Raw genomic sequence first — 20,276 nt, forward strand, 5'->3', positions numbered from 1 at the left:
CAAGTCTCACCGATGTCGTCAGTCTGCTAGACTATTATCGAGCCGTTTCATCAGAGGCCTACCTGGGCCTTGCTCACCCCGACCCTCTTGATAACGCGTTTAGATTGAGTCGAAAGCTGAGAGAGCTGGGAAACGACTGGGAGGAGTTTAACGCTGAATTCTTCAAAATGGCGGAGAAAGTAGAAAGATTTTCAGCATCACTTTTAAATCATCTCTCATCTTCTGTCGAGGTAAGAAAGCCATTATAATCTTCCAATTAATGTAACAGTCTTATTTCATAATAATTGTATCTTTTATTGTGCGTATAATTGTATTGAATGAAACCTTATTATGTTTTTTGAATGCATAATTATGAAAGTTGAGATAAATTCAGCCATTGGCTGTAATTCACAAACTGTAATAAAGCATAGTTAATCGATCAATCAAGTGAATGAACGAAAGAATGAATGACTTATTGACTTACTGACTGACTGAATGCATAAATATAAAAAAAAAAACAAGTGAGTTGATTAATAAATAAAAAATTAATAAACAAATTTCATCCTCACCCTAATTCCAGCTTCAGACGCTTTTCACGCAAAGCAGCATCCCAACCAGGAATCCGATGTCAAAAGTGGAGACAGCTATCGCATATCAGCAGAAAGATGTAAGACACTTCAATTCATTGCATCAACTAAATCATTTCTCTTTCCTCTCTTTTTCTTCAGTTCCATAAGGGGGGGGGATAGCTCCATAGCTCATAGAGCTATATAAGGCACCGCCTCATAATTATTTTCTGCATTTGAACATGTTAAAGCTGCTAACACTTTGAAAATAGGAAACAAAAATGAAGCACAATGGAGAAGTCACCTTTATAGATTATAACATCAAGGTTTTTTCAAAGGAAACTTAAAATATGCCTGTAAAAATACAATTGGCATTTTTTGTAATGTAACAAAATTTAACGCATACACCTTTGTGAAGTGCCTCTATACGAATTATTTCATGCACCTGATACTAATAATTGTATCTCTATAGTCAGAAAGTGAATAACATGCATTAGTTGTTGCAAGGTAGGACAAACATGTTGGCTTGCTCTATCTAAAAACACGTAATGTATGCAATTGTTTCTTTTTCTCTTTCTCTCTTTCTCTCTCTCTCTCTCTCCCTCTCTCTCTCCCCCTCTCTCTCTGTTTCTGTCTCTCTCTGTCTCTCTCTGTCTCTCTCTCTGTCTCTCTCTCTCTCTCTCTCTCTCTCTCGGTCTCTCTCTTTCTCTCTCTCTCCCTCTTTCTCTTCCACGCATGTCTCTCTTTGAATTCCAAAAGTTTGTCGCGCATGCGTACTCCCAAAAGGCCATGTCTTTCGCCTTCTACCAAGTCTTCGCATCGACATCGAACCTTCGTCTGGTTCTCATGACATCGCTGCTCGTGATCGCCTACCCTTTCATCAGCGTGGTCTTCCTAGCGTACCAGGGAGATGCTCTTACTAAGCTTCTCAGAACACCGTAAGTTATTAGAAAATGTTACTACTACTACTACTACTTCTACTACTACTACTGCTGCTGCTGCTGCTACTACTACTACTACTACTACTACTACTACTACTACCTCTACCACTACTACTGCTACTACTTCTACTGCTACTACTACTACTACTACTACGACTATTACTACTACTACTACTTCTATTAATAATAATAATAATAATAATAATAATAATAATAATAATAATAATAATAATAATAATAATAATAATAATAATAATAATCCGTTCTTAAAACTTTGAATGCGGTCACACTATCTTCTGCTGTGTCCACACTGCTTCCCATTGTATCACCCACTGACTGTGTAACAAGGTATGAATATACAGTGTGTAAAAAAGGTCTGTTCATACTGTTCACACTACATAAAATCAGCAGTTCACAATGATGCATACGTACTGTCACTACTGCGTTCCTATTGTGACGACACCTCCTTTGTTTTGATTGACAGGCACATCAAGTTATGGATGTCCTTTGGTTCAGACGTGACTCTCCTGATCTGCGTCGCTCTCAACTCCATCTTGGATAAGCAAGATTATACTTATCCAATCCTCTGCGTTCATGTTGTCATCTTGGTGCATTGCATAGGTAAGAGATAATACCTTCATGAGCATAACAATAGTAATGATTATAATAATAATAATGATAACACCAACAAAAGAAATACAAATTATAATAATCATAAGTATCGTTAATTTTATTATCATTTTTATTTCATTATTTTCACTGTTTTTAAAAAAAATGATTATAGAACAATATACACATTAATAATAATAATAATAATAATAATTGTAATAATAATAATAAAACAGTAATAGCAATAATAACAGTGGAGTGTGGGATGGCGCTCATGTCTGTCAAATTTCCACTAATAATAGTAATTATAATAATAATAAAACAATAATAGCAATAATAGCATTGGAGTGTGGGATGGCGCTCATGTCTGTCAAATTTCCACTCCTGGTGCTCCATTATTATTACCATGGCTTTAGCAAGGCTGTCATTAAAGCACTTGTGCAATCTAAGGTTTTGATTCCTGCTATGTACTCATTTACCTCAGCTCAACTGGCTGGAGTGTGTCAAACTCAAATATATATTAAATATTAAATCTTGCCAAATTACATTCGTGCTGCGGCAGGTATTCGAACCCCGTACCTTGTGGTTCACTGCCCGGGGACTTATCCACTAGACCCAAGGCTCAAAACTCCTATATCATCATTGTAATCATTGTTATTCTCATTTTGTAGGTCTAGTTTGGAAGCACGTGCAAGAAATCTTCTCTCGAGGTTTCATGAAGTTCATCAAGTACTACATGAACGTAGCGGAGGTTCTTATTGTCACGCTGTGCTTTGGTTTCGTCACCAGCGACTGGATTGGCCGTGTGCAAGTATGATTATAATATATATACAGTGAAACCTGTCTATACAGACCACCCAAAGTAGACAAGAAAAGTGGTCTTTATAGGCAGGTGATCTTTATGGACAGGTTCCTTTAGTACATGTTTCAATGAGAAACCATTTTCATGGGTAACAACCAATGTGGTCTTTCTACACAGGTTTCACTATATATATATATATATGTATATATATAAATATATATATTAAGATATACTTTACAAATAATTCAATTTGGATAATCCTCCGTCACGGCAATGTACAAACAGAAGTAATTGAAATACAAAAAAAATCATTGAGAGTTCACTTCTTCACTATGACAAGTTTCAACTTATTTCGTCAGATAGTGATTTCAAAATTCAAAATTACACACAAGTGAATCTTAGAAGGCGCCATTTTAGCACAATACGTTTGTACGCTTTGTTTAAATATACTTTGTTGCACTTGTTTTTAATTTGTAATTTCGATTTCACTATCTGACAAAATAAATTATAATCGGTCATAGTGAAAAATTTAACTCTTAAGGGTGGTTGCTTGATTTTTTTAAAACCATTTTATATATACTTGTGGCGCTTGCGGTCAGTCGGAGTGACGCGCGACTGTTGCAAAAAAAAAAAGGAATTTTAGAATTAAAATCTCAGCAAAATCAAAAAGACCCAGTCAAAGTTGAACTCAAAATGTACGCTTAACAAACAGGAAAAAAGGGTTATTTAACATTTTTTAATTATTTTATACGACTCTTATTTAACTTGAGCTCTAAGCAATAAGCTTACAATGTGCTACCAATTTTAACATTGCCAATCCCTGGAAACGTCTTGTTTCTGTTTGTTTGATTTTCACTTAATTTGGACAATTCCCGTGTTTATTGCGCCAAAAAATAACTACATTATATTTATCTCCAGTGTGAATGTACCCAGGAATTGTATGAAATTATGATTGATATATTTTGGAATAAAAAGTTGTTAAAAATGCTACATCTGGGCCTTTGGAAAGCCCTAAAATACATTAGCTTCAGGGGGCACTGCCCCCTGCATCCCGCCCGTTGTTGGCTCGGTCGCTACGCTCTCCCGCAGCAAAATCAAACGTACAGGTTGGCACTTCAACTAAAAATTCTTTTTGTTTTGGCACTTCTAATAAACTGTTGAGAAGGCCTGATATACATAGTTAACAACTGCATTATTCGTACCCTTTTAAAATTTGACAGTTTTTGTGTTTTTCATGATATCTAAAGAACAAAAGGTGGGCTGGTTGAATTGGGCTTTTGTTGAATAAGCTTTATATGGCATTGTCTCAAGAAACACAGCCTATATCGGGAAAATCAATTGTTCACATATTCAAACAATTTTAAAACCTGTTAGGGTGTGAATAATTTAGTTATAAACTGTATATAGTTATATGTAGTTACATTACATATACATGCATATATTTATACTAAAACAGAAAGAGAATAAAGAGCTCCTTTAACACTTATTAATATTTAAAACGAAATTTCATCCAAAGGGCTACTTCAATTTGGGATACTGCAAAGTACAAGTTCATTGACAAAAGAGGAACAAAACGCCTACAGGCGCAAAATTCTCAAGAGAAGCCCCAAAAGAGCCGATAAAAGGAGAGAGCGAGAGAGAGAGAGAGAAAGAAAGAATTAAAAAGTGAGAGAAAAGAGAGAGTCTGTTCGCTCGTTGCTGACAGTTTTGACAATCCTTCAGTAACTGGAGGACGCAAGTATAAACAGAGATAATGAATTACTGTATTTTGTTTAATGATCCGCTAAATTACCAGATTATTAAGCTATAATGGTTCCATTTATCAAGCTTACCGATGTGGTAGATATTAGCAAATTTGCAATTGGGCTCGTATTTGAGAGAAAAATTGGCTCCGAAATGGTGAAGCATTGTAACTCTTCAAAATGGTTTTAATCAAAGGAAAATTGATTCAAATGTTTTCAATTCTTGCAAGTATGATTTCGTTTCCGAGGATTGGTTAATATAGAATTGAGTGCATATTTTGTAACAAATATATCAAGTTTATTCTTCATATATAAAGACTTTTTGTTTTCTTTGCCTCATATACAGTATAAACTTTAATATCATTGATCACTACAACTCCGTCAATTTTTTAAGAAATGTTATTAATACCAAATTGATTCTTAGCATGATGACAAGTTACAACGGTTGGCAGTCGAGACCGATATGACGTCACAATGCACATCTTGGAGCTGCGCGGAGTGGAATAACCCTGTCATTGTGTCGAATGCTTTATGTGGTGAGAACTTTATAGATACAATATTCTTAAAAGGCCGACCTACTTCAAAGCTTAGAAACATTTTGGAACCTAATTTTCAATGTGCAGTATCGTCCATTTAATTAGAAGAAAAAGACAGGATTTACGCTATCATCATCAAAATCATCATCATCATCGTTATTACTTTGAAGTCACTTGTACAAATTAAAACCGCTATAAATATAATTTGAAGCCAAATATGGATTTTGTTGGTTTTGTTATGATATTTCAGTAAGAGGAGAAAGGAAGATTTATTCCATTGATCAAGTTTTATCAACTTTAATTGCAGGTCTTGTTGTGATTCTGTGCGTATTCAGAACATTCCATTCGGTCGTCACTAGCTATCACGCCATCTTCGTCATCTGGAAGTCTACGATCGGAGCCATTCGGGACCTCGTGAGATTCTCGGCAGTACTCGGCGGTGTTCTCGTATCAGTTGCTGTGGGAATGAACGCGATGTCTCTATCCGAAGTAGGCATATTTCGTGAGCTATGACGCGGCAAATCATTTCTGTATCTCAATATGACACAGGCTCAACGAATACGGAGATTAACCGCGCTATATCTGGACAACCCTTCATGGAGAAATTCTGTTATCTGATTATTTCATCAGAAACTTAAAAAAACATATAGATATGACCTTAATCATTTTTTCAAAAGCAGACTTATGTCGTCTGATGTCGTCCACGACATACTTATAGAACCTGCGCAAAATACGAGTTTTGTTTCACAAGAAATGTAGTTGTGGTAGACAACACAATGTAAAACATTACATACTATCTTTACAGGCGTCGAATATTTTATATCATATACCAATTCGCTACTATCTTCTAGGCAGCAAAGCGAAAATGATGCCCGGGATTCGTTCTCCTTGCTGTAAAATTCAGAAGGCCATTAACAAAATATACATGTTTAGCGTCCCCGCCCGACTCTTTTTTTGGGGCCGCCTCCTATTATTCTTATTTTTTTTTTTTTTTAAACAACTATTTCTGATTTTAAATTTTTTTTAAAAAATGCCGACGGGCATCTTGAAAAATAGCCCAACTGTCAGGGAAAATGTACCGAGCGGCCATTTTGAAGAAGAAAAAAAGGGAAAAAAGGGCCTCCTCCTTCCTATTTTTCAAAAAAGCAGGACGCTAAACATGTTTGTTTTTTTATTTGGCCTAACAAGGACACCATGAATGCGCGCAGTCCTTTGTTGAATTTCCTCACATTTTCGAATGCATTTTAAAGGGGATATTTTGTCAAAATACACATTTTTGAGAATCCACATGCGAGATGCGGTATATAAAACAAATATTGACCGCTGAATTTTAGGGTCACTGTTAAAACTATACCTCCTCGGGGATCTCGAGTCTGCACCATGTCCGTCGACTTCGTCTCGTTTTTTCGAGATCACCTTGCGCTAAAGTAATTTTACCGTACCCCTCAAAGCTGTCAATGTTTGTATAATATAATTATGATAGGGTATACATTAAAGAGTACGAGTATTCTTTTGACTGAAAAGGTGTCACGTGACACTCAACTTCGAGGAGGCGCGATGGCTCAGTCGGTAGAGCAGTGGTCTCGTAATCCGGTGACCCGGGTTTGGTAAGGTATTAATCCTCATTACCAGGTCCCTCGGAGAGGGAAAATCTCGGAGAGGACCTAAAGCCGTCGGCCCTCTGGTTGCTTACTAACAAAACAAGCATTTATGCTTTCTTAGCAGTCTGGTAAAATAACCACCACCACCATACTTTGAGCATCAATATTTGTATAATACTTTGAATGGTGAGGACATTCCGAAATTTAACCTAACACTGTAGAGCCTAATAAAAAAATTAACACTTCTTATTCGTATTGGACTAGGCATGCTCGAATAGCAATCAAATTTATCTATATTCAGTTTCTTGTACTTCTGCCAATCCTATATTTGTTGTACAAATATCATCTGAAAAGCTTTAGAGACAGGTGGATTTTTATTTTTGTGCCGATCCAAATTTTAAAGATGACATTTCTTTGTCTGTGCCTCTTTCGCAGTTCTATGCTCAGCCATCACAATGCCGAAATGGTTTAGCTGTGGAAACGTGTTCTATCTGGGACGAAAGATTCATTACGTAAGTGTCTTAGTATTATTATCATTCTCGAAAAACCAACAAATAAACTTAATTTATAGAAAAAGGTCAAGCTTGTGCGATATTTTTTAATTGCATGTTTAATCGCTAGCCAAAATTAAGCCTAGGTCGCGAGGTATAGTGGATACGTAAGGAATAATAAAACATTGAGTAACTTTATTTTTCAATTAATAGTTTACTATGATGCTATTTTAGAGATACAGCCATTAACGAATAGATTCCTGTGATTCCGGTGAATCCTGTGTTATGACCTATTACACACTAGTGGACACTCTAATATCTTTTCTTCAGGCAGTCTTAGACCATAAACTACCCAAAGCAGTGCATGATGACAGTGGCGTAGCTCGGGGAGTCAAGGGGGACACTTGCCCGCCCCCTATCCATGACAATAAAAAGGGGGAAATAGAATGGGAGGGGAGAAAGAGACAGGAAATAGGAGAAACTAACATGAAAATTAGACGGTGTACCGTTCCGTATTGTATGGCCGTATTCTCTTGTATTTCATGCACCTAACATTTGCAATTCCCCGCCCCCTCGCCCCACCATGACGTCATTCATCCCCCAATGGCTCTTTGAATTCCCATCCAACTCGATCGCAACTATTATACTTTCGAAAAATCAACCTGAGGCAAATGTTCAAACATGACATTGTCATATTGTGTAACCTGGGGGGCGTTTCACAAAACTTGTCATCAGTGACAAATGACAGTTTTTGTTATAAGCTACTGAAATCCTTGCTTCTGATTGGTTATCAGCAGATTTGTCACTGATTTTTGTCATTTGTCATTGAAAAAAGGCTTTGTGAAACGGGCTCCTGAACATGATTTCTATGTAATAAACAGTAGGGTATTAAAGTTTCCCTGGAGCTGATTTTTCGAAAATACTCGCGATTGTGGTTCTTCTCTCTACAGTCTTCCAAAGTCGATTTTGACGCTGTATTGGGCACTCTTTGCCGTGCGAGGGCAGACGGTGAGACAATCGTTCGGGGACGATACCGTCTTCGCTCTCATCTACTACGTCTTCTTCGCAGCTTACTTCATTCTCGCGGTCGTCCTCGGTCTCAACCTCTTCATCGCCATCATGACGACCCAGCTCACCAAGGTGCAGGTAGGACGAAGAGCCTAACTGAATGATCAGTCGATTTTTTTTTTTGTTGTTGATTTTTTTGGATTAATTATCTATCGATAATTTGATTTTTATTTACTGACCACCTTGCAATCTTGGTGATATTCTTTTATGGACAACTCACCAAAAAAAATGGTATTTCGGAATACACAACTAGTTAGTTTATTGCACTTCCACCGTATAAGATGTCGATATGATATATATAAATATATTTGTTTGTTTTAGTTTAACTGAAGAATGCAGGCACATCAACCTTCATGCTTACGCTGTAGCCCTCCTGCATCATGTTTGTCTTATTCATATACTATACCTTTTCTATACCATGTCATGTACTGTATTGGCAAAAATGTATCAAATGTATTTTGATACGCTTGAAAAGATGATATAGAAATCAATAACTCAATTATCAATTATCAATTATATGTACAGGGGGATATACAGGGGGGGGAATCCTGTCGTAACGTGCTACTGTCTCTAGCAAAGTTCTACGCCGTTTCGCCAATCACGACTCTCAGCTAGGCGGATACCAGCGAGACCAATTGGGTCCTGCTTATTCTTGTTATTAAAGTATGGATTTTAGGGCCATTTGACAGAAAAGATCCTAAGATAGAAAAAGTTCCAGAATGTATATATATAATTGTATTATACGCATTGTATAGTAATCTTCCAAACTAGGCATGTACTTTCATGTTTATACTAGAACTAGACCTGTTTTCAATTTTCATTATTGACAGAAAAACAGCGACGTGGAATGGAAGTTCGGCAGAGCTCAGCTGTGGCTTCGGGTCATCGAACCAGTGATTGAACTCCCTCCACCTTTCAACCTTATCCCAAAATCAGGGACAGTACTGCGCATGATCAAGAGGTGGATCGGACGTGAGACGCTGAGCCGGGAAGAAGTAAATATCATTTGACACAAATAGGACAGCACTGATGAGGAAACAGTTATGATTGAGTAATACATGTCCATTTATACTCAATAGCATTCCCACACACAAATTCCGCGCCACACACATTCATCCTGCCACATACACAGACGCACCCACCCACACACGCACACACGCTTTACCATCTCTCCTGTACTCAAACATGTCTCACCCCCCCCCCCCCCCACATACACACACGCACGCACCACAACATACATTCTATCATATACAGTTGGGTTATGTTTCTCACACATAAAAGCACACAAACGTCAAAACACACAAACACACATACAAACATTGAGGATGTATTTACAATCAATCGATTTCATCACTTCGATTTGATTCGATTTAATGATTAATGGATAACGGCAAATTAAAGTGAGTATTTCAGAAACCACGAAGAAGGCCCAGTATCGGGAGTGGGGGGGGGGGCTTCATTTAATAAAAAAGACCACTCACTTTGTTTTCATACCATTTTATCCTTCCTTTTTTTTACAGGATGAAGAAAGACCTGGAGACCCCGAAAGGGCATCCATGGTATGTTTATTTCATATACGATTTATTACACTTGCTCTGTAGACTTGCTTTTACGACTGCCATGACTAGACGACTTGGCAGACCAGCTGCTGCTACTACCGAGACTACTACTACTACTACTATAGAGACTACTACTATCGAGACTACTACTACTACTACTACTACTACTACTACTACTACTATCAAGACTACTACTACTACTACTACTACTACTACTACTACGATTACAACTACTACTACTACTACTACTAGTACTACTACTACTACTACTACTACTACTACTTCTACTACTACTACTACTACTACTACTACTACTATCAAGACTACTACTACTACTACTACTACTACTACTACTACTTCAACTACTACTACTACTACTACTACTACTACTACTACTATCAAGACTACTACTACTACAACTACTACTTCTACTACTACTACTACTACTACTACTACTGCTACTACTACTACTAATAATAATAATAATACCACTACTACTACTACTACTACTACTACTACTACTACTACTACAACTACTGCTACTACTACTACTACTACTACTACTAATACTAATACTACTACTACTACTACTACTACTACTACTACTACTACTACTACTCGCTCTCTCTCTCTCTCTACCGTCTACTTCTACTTTAACTACTATTACCACTACTACATGTACAATCAGTAATACTACTACTAGTAGTAGTAGTCTATCATGTCATACTTGCATACCTCTTTCCTTAGTCATGTTAGTACAAATTCAAATGTGATGTACATACTTTCATTTGTCTTTATTATTATTATTATTATTATTATAATTAATATTATTATGATTATCATCTTCATCATCATCATGCTCTTTTTTTAATGTATAACTTATTCTTTATTTTGTAACAGGTTCTAATTCACAAATTATTGGAACGCTACCAGGATCAGAAACGCGAATCGACGCCATCCTGTTGTGGATTTACCATAGAAGATTTCAGGATATTGAAAGAAAACTTTCTTTCTCTCCGGTTAGTGATTGTTTCGTTTCATTTCATTTCATTTATTTTATTTCCACACTCCATTGTAAAAAAAATGTTTTCATTGTTCATTCGGGTGACCACGGCTACTTGCACTTTTTCTTCATTTTTCTTTGTTTACATGTTATTTATAATGATAATGTGTCAGTGACTCAAACTTTTATTACATCTTTCTTGATTACTATCGAATTCAGGAGCATTATTTTGTATTTTGTTCAGGAACCTATGATATAGGCTACAAGCTTTGCTTCGTAATAATCCAGTTCATATAGTTGCAGTCTGAGCATGAGCAGATAAAGGTCATTGCAGACCAAATTGTGAAATACACGGAGACAAAATAATTGATACGTGCTCATGAAAGTTATGTAATCATTATTCGTTTATGCATAAGCAGTGTACTCCATGATACACAGGTGGGAGTATTCTTTAAAAAGGGGGAAACATTTCGTCGCTATTTTCACGAAGTGACGGTAGTGAAATAAAATTGCATTCACTTTGCATTACGATTTTCCTCACTACCGTCACTTCGTGAAAACAAGGACGATTTTTATGTAGCACCTCCATCGCTGTAGGAGTGATTTTTTCAAAATGTACAAAGTGGGACCCCTTCATGTTTTGAAGATCTGTGGACATTCGGGGGTCATTTGGGACATGTGTTAACCGTGAACTATAGGTTTCCCATATTTCACAATGTATATGAATGAAATTATATATAGCCTCGTTTATTTGAAAATAGGAACCACATCTCAAAAATCCTTCGCCTGATCGAAATGAGCATCGAATCTCTTGAGGTAGTCGTTGAGGGGCTCAACATCCGAATGGGAAAGCTCAACGACACAGACACTCAACTCGACGGCATCGATCACAATCGGGTCCAGATTGAGGACGACGACATCGACCAGCTGACTGATGACGTCACAAAGCTGGAGAAGTGTGTACGTCACGCAATGGCCCGTCTGCAGAGTACTAGCTTGATTACGCAGATGGCAGAGATGTACAGTCAAGGGCGTACAGTTGTCAATGACGATGAAGCGAGGGGTAAGTTGGAGTCCTATCGAAAGGACTTCGACAGTTACGCAACAAATCTTTACGCGTGATCGCTAAGAAATAACCATGAAGAGAAGGTTGAGTTCTGGTCCAAGGGTGACAAATAATTTTTGAGTTTTTATCGGTCTTTGAAGTTAGTAGGCCTATGGAAGAAATGTTGCCGAAAGAATTGCCCGTCAAATGCTCTTGTATTCGGAATAATGACAGGAAAAAGCTGAATATTAGGACCAAAATCCATGCATACATTGTGAACATGTGCGTGCATTACCCCATGATTTATTTGTAGCTTGCCGCACTGCCCCCCCCCCCCTAGCTGCGGCTTCACTCAGACAAAGGTGACCTTTGGTTAAATGACCTCATGCCTTGTAGACATTATACTTATTATATTAATATATATTGATACTACATTAATAATTTATTTATATTTCATTATTGATATTTTACTATCTCGTCCTAGACGACATTTCATTTTCCCCTCCTCCACCCCCTTCACCCTTCACGTTATTTTGTGTTTATCATTCTTCTTCTTTAATTCTATATGCTGGTAGTGAGAACAATTCGCCGGAGAATTCTCCTAATAAAACCACTGCCTTAAAACAGAAGCTATCCTCGTTCATGTGACTCCTCCTATACCATCATCCTAATTAAAGAAGATTTTATTTTTATTTTTTTATTATTCATTTTTTTATTGCAACCATGAGCTGCATTTCAAATAATACAAAGACAGGCATAAAAATGGTTCACAATATAGGTATATGTACATATATATACTTTGTACAATAAAACTGTATAAATTTGCACTTTAAATACATAAATACGAGAAAATAACATTCAAGAACAATCGCAATTAAACAACAATTCGGGAAGGAAGAAGGTAATCTTGACAGATTACAAATATAACGTTTTCTCTGAATCAAAGTCTGGAAAACAAACATCTTGTAAGACATAAAAATAAGTGCATTGGCAATCTACAAGTCTTAGTTTGGGTTTTGGTTGGGTTCAAAGTCCCATGCAACTTTGATACAATTAGTATCAAGTATGACGAATCCAACCCCGCCCCCTGTTGATGGTGCCCCCTAAATTCCGTGACCCATACTATGCCGTCGCATTTTACTGAAACCAAAACTGTGTCAATATATGCTATTTGAGACGATTGGGGAAGGAGGAGGGAAATCTTGAAAGATTAGAAATAATGTTTTCTCTTAATCAACAAACTGAAAATCAAACATCTTATAAGACATAACAAAAGTTTTATTAGCATCACATTTCAATCTACATGTTTTAGTTTTGGTTTTGGTTGGGTTCGAAGTCCCTTGGAACTTTGATACAATTAAAAAGCCCACACACAGAAGGCGGAAGGAAGCTCAGGATGATAACAAAGTTCATATTTCAACCCAAAAAAAAGCAGAAAGGCAAGGATATATCTATTCATTTACATTATATTTCATTACATCACTTGTTCATATCCATTGAATACCTCATCTTAGGGGTTGTGATGGCTTAATTTAGCTCGGCAAAATAAAAGTTCGTAATCACTTCATCTGCAGACGTAATAGGACATGATGGCGTTGAAAGAATGCTCCGTTCTTCCCTCCTTGAACACGTTGATAGTATCTTTTCTTCTCGTATTCCCATGTCTAATAACAATACACGGAGATGCGTTGCCGACCTCAAACCTGACTGTGGGGAGTTCTATTCAAGTATGCTCCCAGGACCCTAAGCTGAAGGAAGCTTGGTGCGACAACAGAAGACTTACTTCAATTCCTCAAGATCTTGCTGAGGATATCGAGCTACTCTCCATGCAGTACAACAATGTCAAAGCCCTTTTAAACTCCTCGTTTGTAAGATACTCTCTCATCACAACCCTAGATCTTCGTTTCAACGACATCAGGGCCTTGGATCACACAGCTTTCTATCCTCTCAGGGATCTGATGAATCTCTTTATGTCTTTCAACCCACATCTTGTGCTGCCGGATACGGGGTTATTCCGTTGGGCGAGTAAGCTGTCCATTCTGGATTTGTCCAATTCAAACATGATATCGCTTCCTAATGATACTCTCAAGTGGAGCAAAAAGCTGGAGAGATTACAATTGTCACGTAACCAGTTTGCTTTCATCAACATCAGTTCGTGTGGCATGGTCAAGAACGTTCATTTGGAGGGGAATCAGCTGGCACATCTCAGCACAGAATTTTTCAATTTAGTGTGCGATATTGATTTTTTGGTACTGGTAGAAAACCCCATCAAGTCAATAGATCCTAATGTGATTGCGTCACTAAATGTCCGTGAATTATTAATTGGAAACTCCCCTCTAACTATGAAAGTCTTCAGAAACCTATTTATGGGGATATCATGTTCTGAAATAGAATTTGTGACAATCATAGGGTCCAATTTGACTGCTTTTCCAGTAGATTTCTTCGACTCCTTTTGCAATTGTCCTCTGGCTTCTCTCAGCTTTTATACGGGTCTGACAACTCTCTCTCCGTACGTCTTCTCAAATCTAACCCAACTCGACAAACTTTCTCTCAACGGCAACACTATAGTTACGATCGAGCCGGATTTCTTTGAAGGAATGCAAGATTTAAGAATCCTGAAGCTGCAGTTCAACAGCATACAACACATTAATCCATACAATCAAACATGGAATATAAAAGTACAAGAGCTGCAATTGTGTGACAATGTACTTATAGAAATTTCACAATCTGCCTTTCTAGGGTTGAAAGATTTAACCCTCTTGAATTTGAGTTGGAACAAACGCCTTACTTTCTTAGAATTAACAGCGTTCACCGGACTTGATAGCATTCAAGAGATAGTTTTATCTGAATGTAATATACACCATTTGCTATTGGAAACTCCATCGTTAAAATCACTTGTAATGAACAATATTATAGACAGATTTTTTCTGTGGGACCCCAGGGAATCCGTCAAACATTTACGTTCTCTTATATATTTAAACCTTAATGCGACGGGTCTTGCTGGGTACGATTTGTGGTTAGGGAACGTTTCTCTCTTCGATGGGATGGATAACCTAACGACATTGTATCTGAGTAAAAATACCAATTTCGGGTCTTATCCAGTGGGTTTGCTACCTGGTTCGTTCCAGAACCTCACGACTTTGCAAAGCCTTACTTTAGACGACTGTAATATTCGAAGCCTTCATTCACATCTCTTTCACGACTTGGTGTCCCTTCATAGGCTGAGTTTAACAGGAAACAGGATTCAGCAACTTCGTTATGATATGCTGACAGCGTTAAGGCAACTGACACGCATAGACCTTGATAGAAACGGTCTATCTTACCTTGGTGAAACAATATTTTCGAACAATCTACTGCTTAAATATCTGTCATTAGCAGACAACAAACTAACCCGTCTCAACCAAAGTACTTTCAAACCGATTGAGAATTCCCTGTCATCTCTAGACTTATCAAGGAATCCTATTCTCTGTAATTGTGATCTAAAGTGGCTTCTCGATTGGCAAAAGCGATCACCGATCCTTACCATGCACACAGCAGTTACTATTTGTTCGTCAGCATCTCTTGCTCCTCTTCGCGAAAAGCCTCTCCGGGATTTTGATCCAAGTAATCTCTGTAGGCTCAGCAGTACCATTCCATGTTTGATTTCTCTTGCAGTTATTTGCATGGTTGTCATTGCAGTTCTTGTGCATCATCATCGATGGCATTTGAGGTATAAACTCTTTCTCTTGAAACTGGCATTAGTTGGCTATAAAGAAGTCCAAGACGCTCGCAATCACAATGACTACGAATTCGACGTAAATGTCATTTGCTATGACGATGACGAAGAATGGATTCGTGACCATCTTCGTCCGGCTCTTGAAGAAAAGCTTCCGCAGTTTCGGAGGAATGTTTTTGGTGATGAAGACCTCATGCTGGGAATGCATTATCTAGATGCAGTTGATCACGCGGTGACCCGGAGTTACAAGACAGTCCTTGTGCTTAGCAGAGCCGCTGTACGCGATCGCTGGTTCATGCTCAAACTGCGCATCGCCATGGACCACGTGAGTGATACTGGAACCGAGTTCGTTGTTGTGGTCTTCCTCGAAGACATCCCTGATGATGAGATACCTTTCATGGCGAGATTGTATCTCAACGACGGCAGACCCTATCTCCACTGGACTGATGATGTAAGAGGACAAGAGTATTTCTGGAATAAATTGGCAAAGAATCTGAATATCAATCTAAGGACTGATGACTTGATCCCAAACGAGTAGAGAGGTTTCGAAAATAACTGTTGACCTTAAGCCATGTCATGTTAAACACATCCAACGTGGGGTGAACCATTGGTGTACCTACCTACTCCGATTGGAGGCCTAGTATAAACAAAAATCAACATGACTTAAAGTGAGTCTACGGCTGCCCAGAATTTTGAATTTCTAGTTTTGGCATAAAAACCTCGATTTTTAGCTTCAGAGGTTTTATTTCAGAATATAACAAAGTATATTTGTGGCAAAAAATAGTATGCTGACAGAGTTGACTGGTTACCAACGAAAAGAAATAATAATAACTATCTAGTATTAGGATTTCGCGTCATTTTTATTATTTTATTGAATCGTTGTTCAGGCCTAATATGTTTTTATTTGAATACAATATTGCTCAAGCTGAACAAGAGGTAAAGTGTAAACTAATAATGCCAAGTGTATGATTTAAATAACTCTAGATTATGATTATATCAAACCATTTTCCAACATTGTATCAGTACCTTTGTAAACTAATCATTATTATAACTCGTTAATATAAGTTTGTAATAGTAACATAAATATGTATGGTGGGACTGTTTATAATACATATATATACATATTTTGGTGCAAATATACATGTATTAAGCACTTAACTACCGTTGGTGAAGGTGATGGGACAAACTATCACTTCTGAGGCGATCTAGATGTAGCTATCTTTCCGAAGCGAGCTGAGGAAAGATAGCGTATACATTCAGATCGCCGAGGAAGTGATAGTTTGCCATCGCCTGTAACCAAAAGGTGATTATTTGCTTTATATTCCACATCGGAAACATTTCACATCTTCCGTCATTTTAGAGCAACAAGTCATCAATGAACAGCTAGCAAACGGTGTACGATACGTACAGTGCATGCAGAATGGTGGTGTGACCATTTAGTTCGCGCGTGACCAAAGTTCGCGTACTAACACTAAAAGCGCTTAAAGAGGAGAGCAATACGCAGCGTATACAATTAAAGTGCGTTGCACTGTGTAGACAGTCCTACTATCTACACAGTACAACGAACTTTTTTCTCTCCCATCAATGACGGGCGAACTATCTTTCAACACGTGATTACTTTTGACCAATCGTAGAGCAAGATTCTTGGTATGTGGAATATAATCTATGTTATCTTGATAATTATCACTGCAACAATTTTGAATGACTACTTTCTGTATAACTATCAAGTATATACTCTATACAAATGTGACGTTAAGGTTTGGTCCCCACACGTAAACTTATCTAATTGAAACACGTATGTAAAAACACAATTACATACACATACTCTATACAAACTGTTAAAACAAGTAAAAGTATAAATTATTTAGAAACATTATTTTGAATTATCAATGTAAAGTGCCTTTGTATATATTGTATTTCTTAACAATTTTTCATAACATTCAGTAATACCTAATTTCTTTAGGTCTTATATTTAAATCATTGTATTGAATCAAATAATCAGTAAAGTATACAATTACATTATCTGGTCACACCAATTAGCTGTATATTGTTTCTTTATCTTCTTTGATATATATATTTTTTTTTTTCTTAGTTTCTTTATCATGTTCATGCGTTTTTGCCACTTAGCTGGCGCGCGAGCTCCTAAGATTTTATATTGTTTGCTTGTAATAATTTGATTAAATTATTTTGGTAAGGGTTTGTTAAACATATGACAGGTTTAACAATGTTTAGACGGCAGTGGAATTCATCTGAAAATTATAATTTATGAAAGGCATTTTTTAAAAGGCAATATTTTCTTTATTTTCAATAGTTTCTTTCTGGGCACCATACTGGTAGCTTTAAAAGCAGTTGTATTTTATATCTTTTCAAATAACTTTTTGATACTCTATTTTCTCAAACAATATGCACATTTTTTTTAAGTATTCGTGTGATATTATTATCAAAACAAATTATATTGCTTGATTTTATTCTATTTTATATATTCATTAATCATCAACAATTAATTCAATGAAGATCAATATGGTCCAAACACAAATATTATAAATACAAGCAGTTTTTCAGCGATACAAGCAAAAATAGTTAACATGATACTAGTAATAAGCGGAAGATTTCCTCGTTAAAGGTCAGAAAGCTATATTATTCCATTGTTTAAAGGAGTTGTAAAACCGATCCATCTAACTATAGAGGCGTCTCCCTCTCGAGCTCTGTTGATAAATTATTTCAAGATTATTTTTTTCTTCAAGATTTATTCATTTCATTTAATAAAAATAAAAATATTTTGTAGTATTTTAAACAGACGTCTGGTTACATATTTAGTAGAAATAAACTCTTTGTCCAAAACCAAACAGGCTTCAGGGTAAAACAATAAAATATTTGTTAGTAATGTTATAGAAAGTGTTCATTATTTTGCAATGGATAAGAAATATCTTAGGGGTAAATAAGAAAAGTAGTACATAAGTTGTGTTGGCTGAAGCTGGAGAATATCCTATGATTATCGATATATGTAAACAAATTGCATGAAATATTTGATTCGTATGAAAAGTGTTGATGAAACTCTTTGTTATATTCTTCTTTTCAGAAAATAGAAAGAAGGTTAGAAAAAAATGGCTTAGTAATGTTCACAATTTATTTAAAAAAAGTAATTTATATGTTGACGGAAATAATGAATGTCTAGAATTAGAAAAAATTATAGATAAGAATAAAATAGTCGGAGTGGAAACAGAAATTAAACTTCGAGAAATATATTATTCTCAATTTATAATGGATTTAGACAGTGCTTACACTACAGAAAGGAGAAAATAAATTGCGACCATGTAAATTGTTTAAGCAAAACATAAAGCAAGAGAAATATTTAACTTTTGAGTAAGTAATACATTACGTTAAAATATTTTTCGATTTAGAATAAGTTTAGGTAATTTACCCATTGAAATCGGAATGCATAGACGCCCGAATAAACTACCAACGCATTTACGTACACGTTCCTACTAAGATTGTATAGTGAGGAAATTAGAGACGAAAATCACACTACCATCGATTGTACTATATTTAGTTCCCAGAGTATATTGTTTGAAAAAATTATAATCATTGATAAGGAATTTAGATTTGAACAATAAAGAAACTCTCGTAAAGATAATGAAACTAGACGATAAAAACGTTATTTGTAATTTTATTTAATTTATAAGACGTGTTGTTTCTGTAAGAGGAGAATTTTGAATACTTTGTGCATAATGAAACTAGACGTTGATACAAGTTTTTCTAATATTATTGAAGATGTGTTAAATTTGTATGTGGTTGAATGTGTAAATGTTGTACAGGTGGGTTTAAAAAAAAAATTGCTATATGATTACTTTTTGTTTGTTAATTATCTGTAACAAAATGTCATTGTACCTTGTGACGATGTTATTTCAATAAATTCAAATTCAAGCAATTAAAAAACTTGACCTTGAAATAAATATTGAACAATTTAGGCACATCTATTTCGTCATAAAATATCCAAGATTAAAGATTAAGACAGACCCTGTTTAGTTCACGTGCATTAAATACCTGACAAAGAGATTTGTGAATAAAGAAGAAGGCGGAAGGAAGTTTGAAGAAAATGATAATGGCGTGATATTACAAAAACAAAATCAGAAAGACGATCATACATTCATTTAGAGAGAGAGAGAGAGGGGGGGGGAAGAAGATGTAAGAGGAGAGAGGAAATAGAGAGGGGTATAGAGAGAGAGAGAGAGAGAAGATGAAAGAGGAAAGAGGAAATATAGAGAGAGGTAGAGCGAGAGAGAGAGAGAGAGAATTTCAGACAGAGAGAGAGAGGGGGAGAGAAGATGTAAGAGGAGAGAGGAAAAAGATAGGGGTAGAGAGAGAGAGAGAGAGAAGATGAAAGAGGAAAGAGGAAATAGAGAGAGAGAGAGAGAAAGAAACACTATGAACATGACGGACAAAGAAAGCGGACAAAATATACAGTTCCTCAGGTAGATAAAGGAACATCCCTTCACTGCTATTATGTAAAAATGTGTAGAACAGGTGTCACATGCATATTTACATGTTCCACACATTTTTACATATTAGCAGTGAAGGGATGTTCCTTTGTTTACCTGAGGAACTGTATATTTTGTCCG

General features: G+C 36.4%; 1 protein-coding gene across 1 annotated transcript; it reads left to right on the forward strand.

The window, feature by feature from the left end:
- The first annotated feature begins 1,269 nt into the window (after nucleotides 1-1,269).
- On the forward strand, nucleotides 1,270-16,592 carry LOC105447536. Its single transcript, XM_030979177.1, has 13 exons — nucleotides 1,270-1,483; nucleotides 1,971-2,107; nucleotides 2,767-2,906; nucleotides 5,064-5,175; nucleotides 5,483-5,664; nucleotides 7,212-7,288; nucleotides 8,218-8,413; nucleotides 9,166-9,330; nucleotides 9,856-9,894; nucleotides 10,795-10,913; nucleotides 11,659-11,960; nucleotides 13,671-14,252; nucleotides 15,045-16,592. The coding sequence occupies exons 1-13, from the start codon at nucleotides 1,281-1,283 to the stop codon at nucleotides 16,193-16,195; spliced, it is 3,405 nt and encodes a 1,134-aa protein (XP_030835037.1). The 5' UTR covers nucleotides 1,270-1,280; the 3' UTR covers nucleotides 16,196-16,592.
- The last annotated feature ends 3,684 nt before the right edge of the window (nucleotides 16,593-20,276 follow it).

This window comes from Strongylocentrotus purpuratus, unplaced genomic scaffold, assembly GCF_000002235.5.
Source record: "Strongylocentrotus purpuratus isolate Spur 01 unplaced genomic scaffold, Spur_5.0 spur5_scaffold_10, whole genome shotgun sequence".
Lineage (NCBI taxonomy): Eukaryota > Metazoa > Echinodermata > Echinoidea > Camarodonta > Strongylocentrotidae > Strongylocentrotus > Strongylocentrotus purpuratus.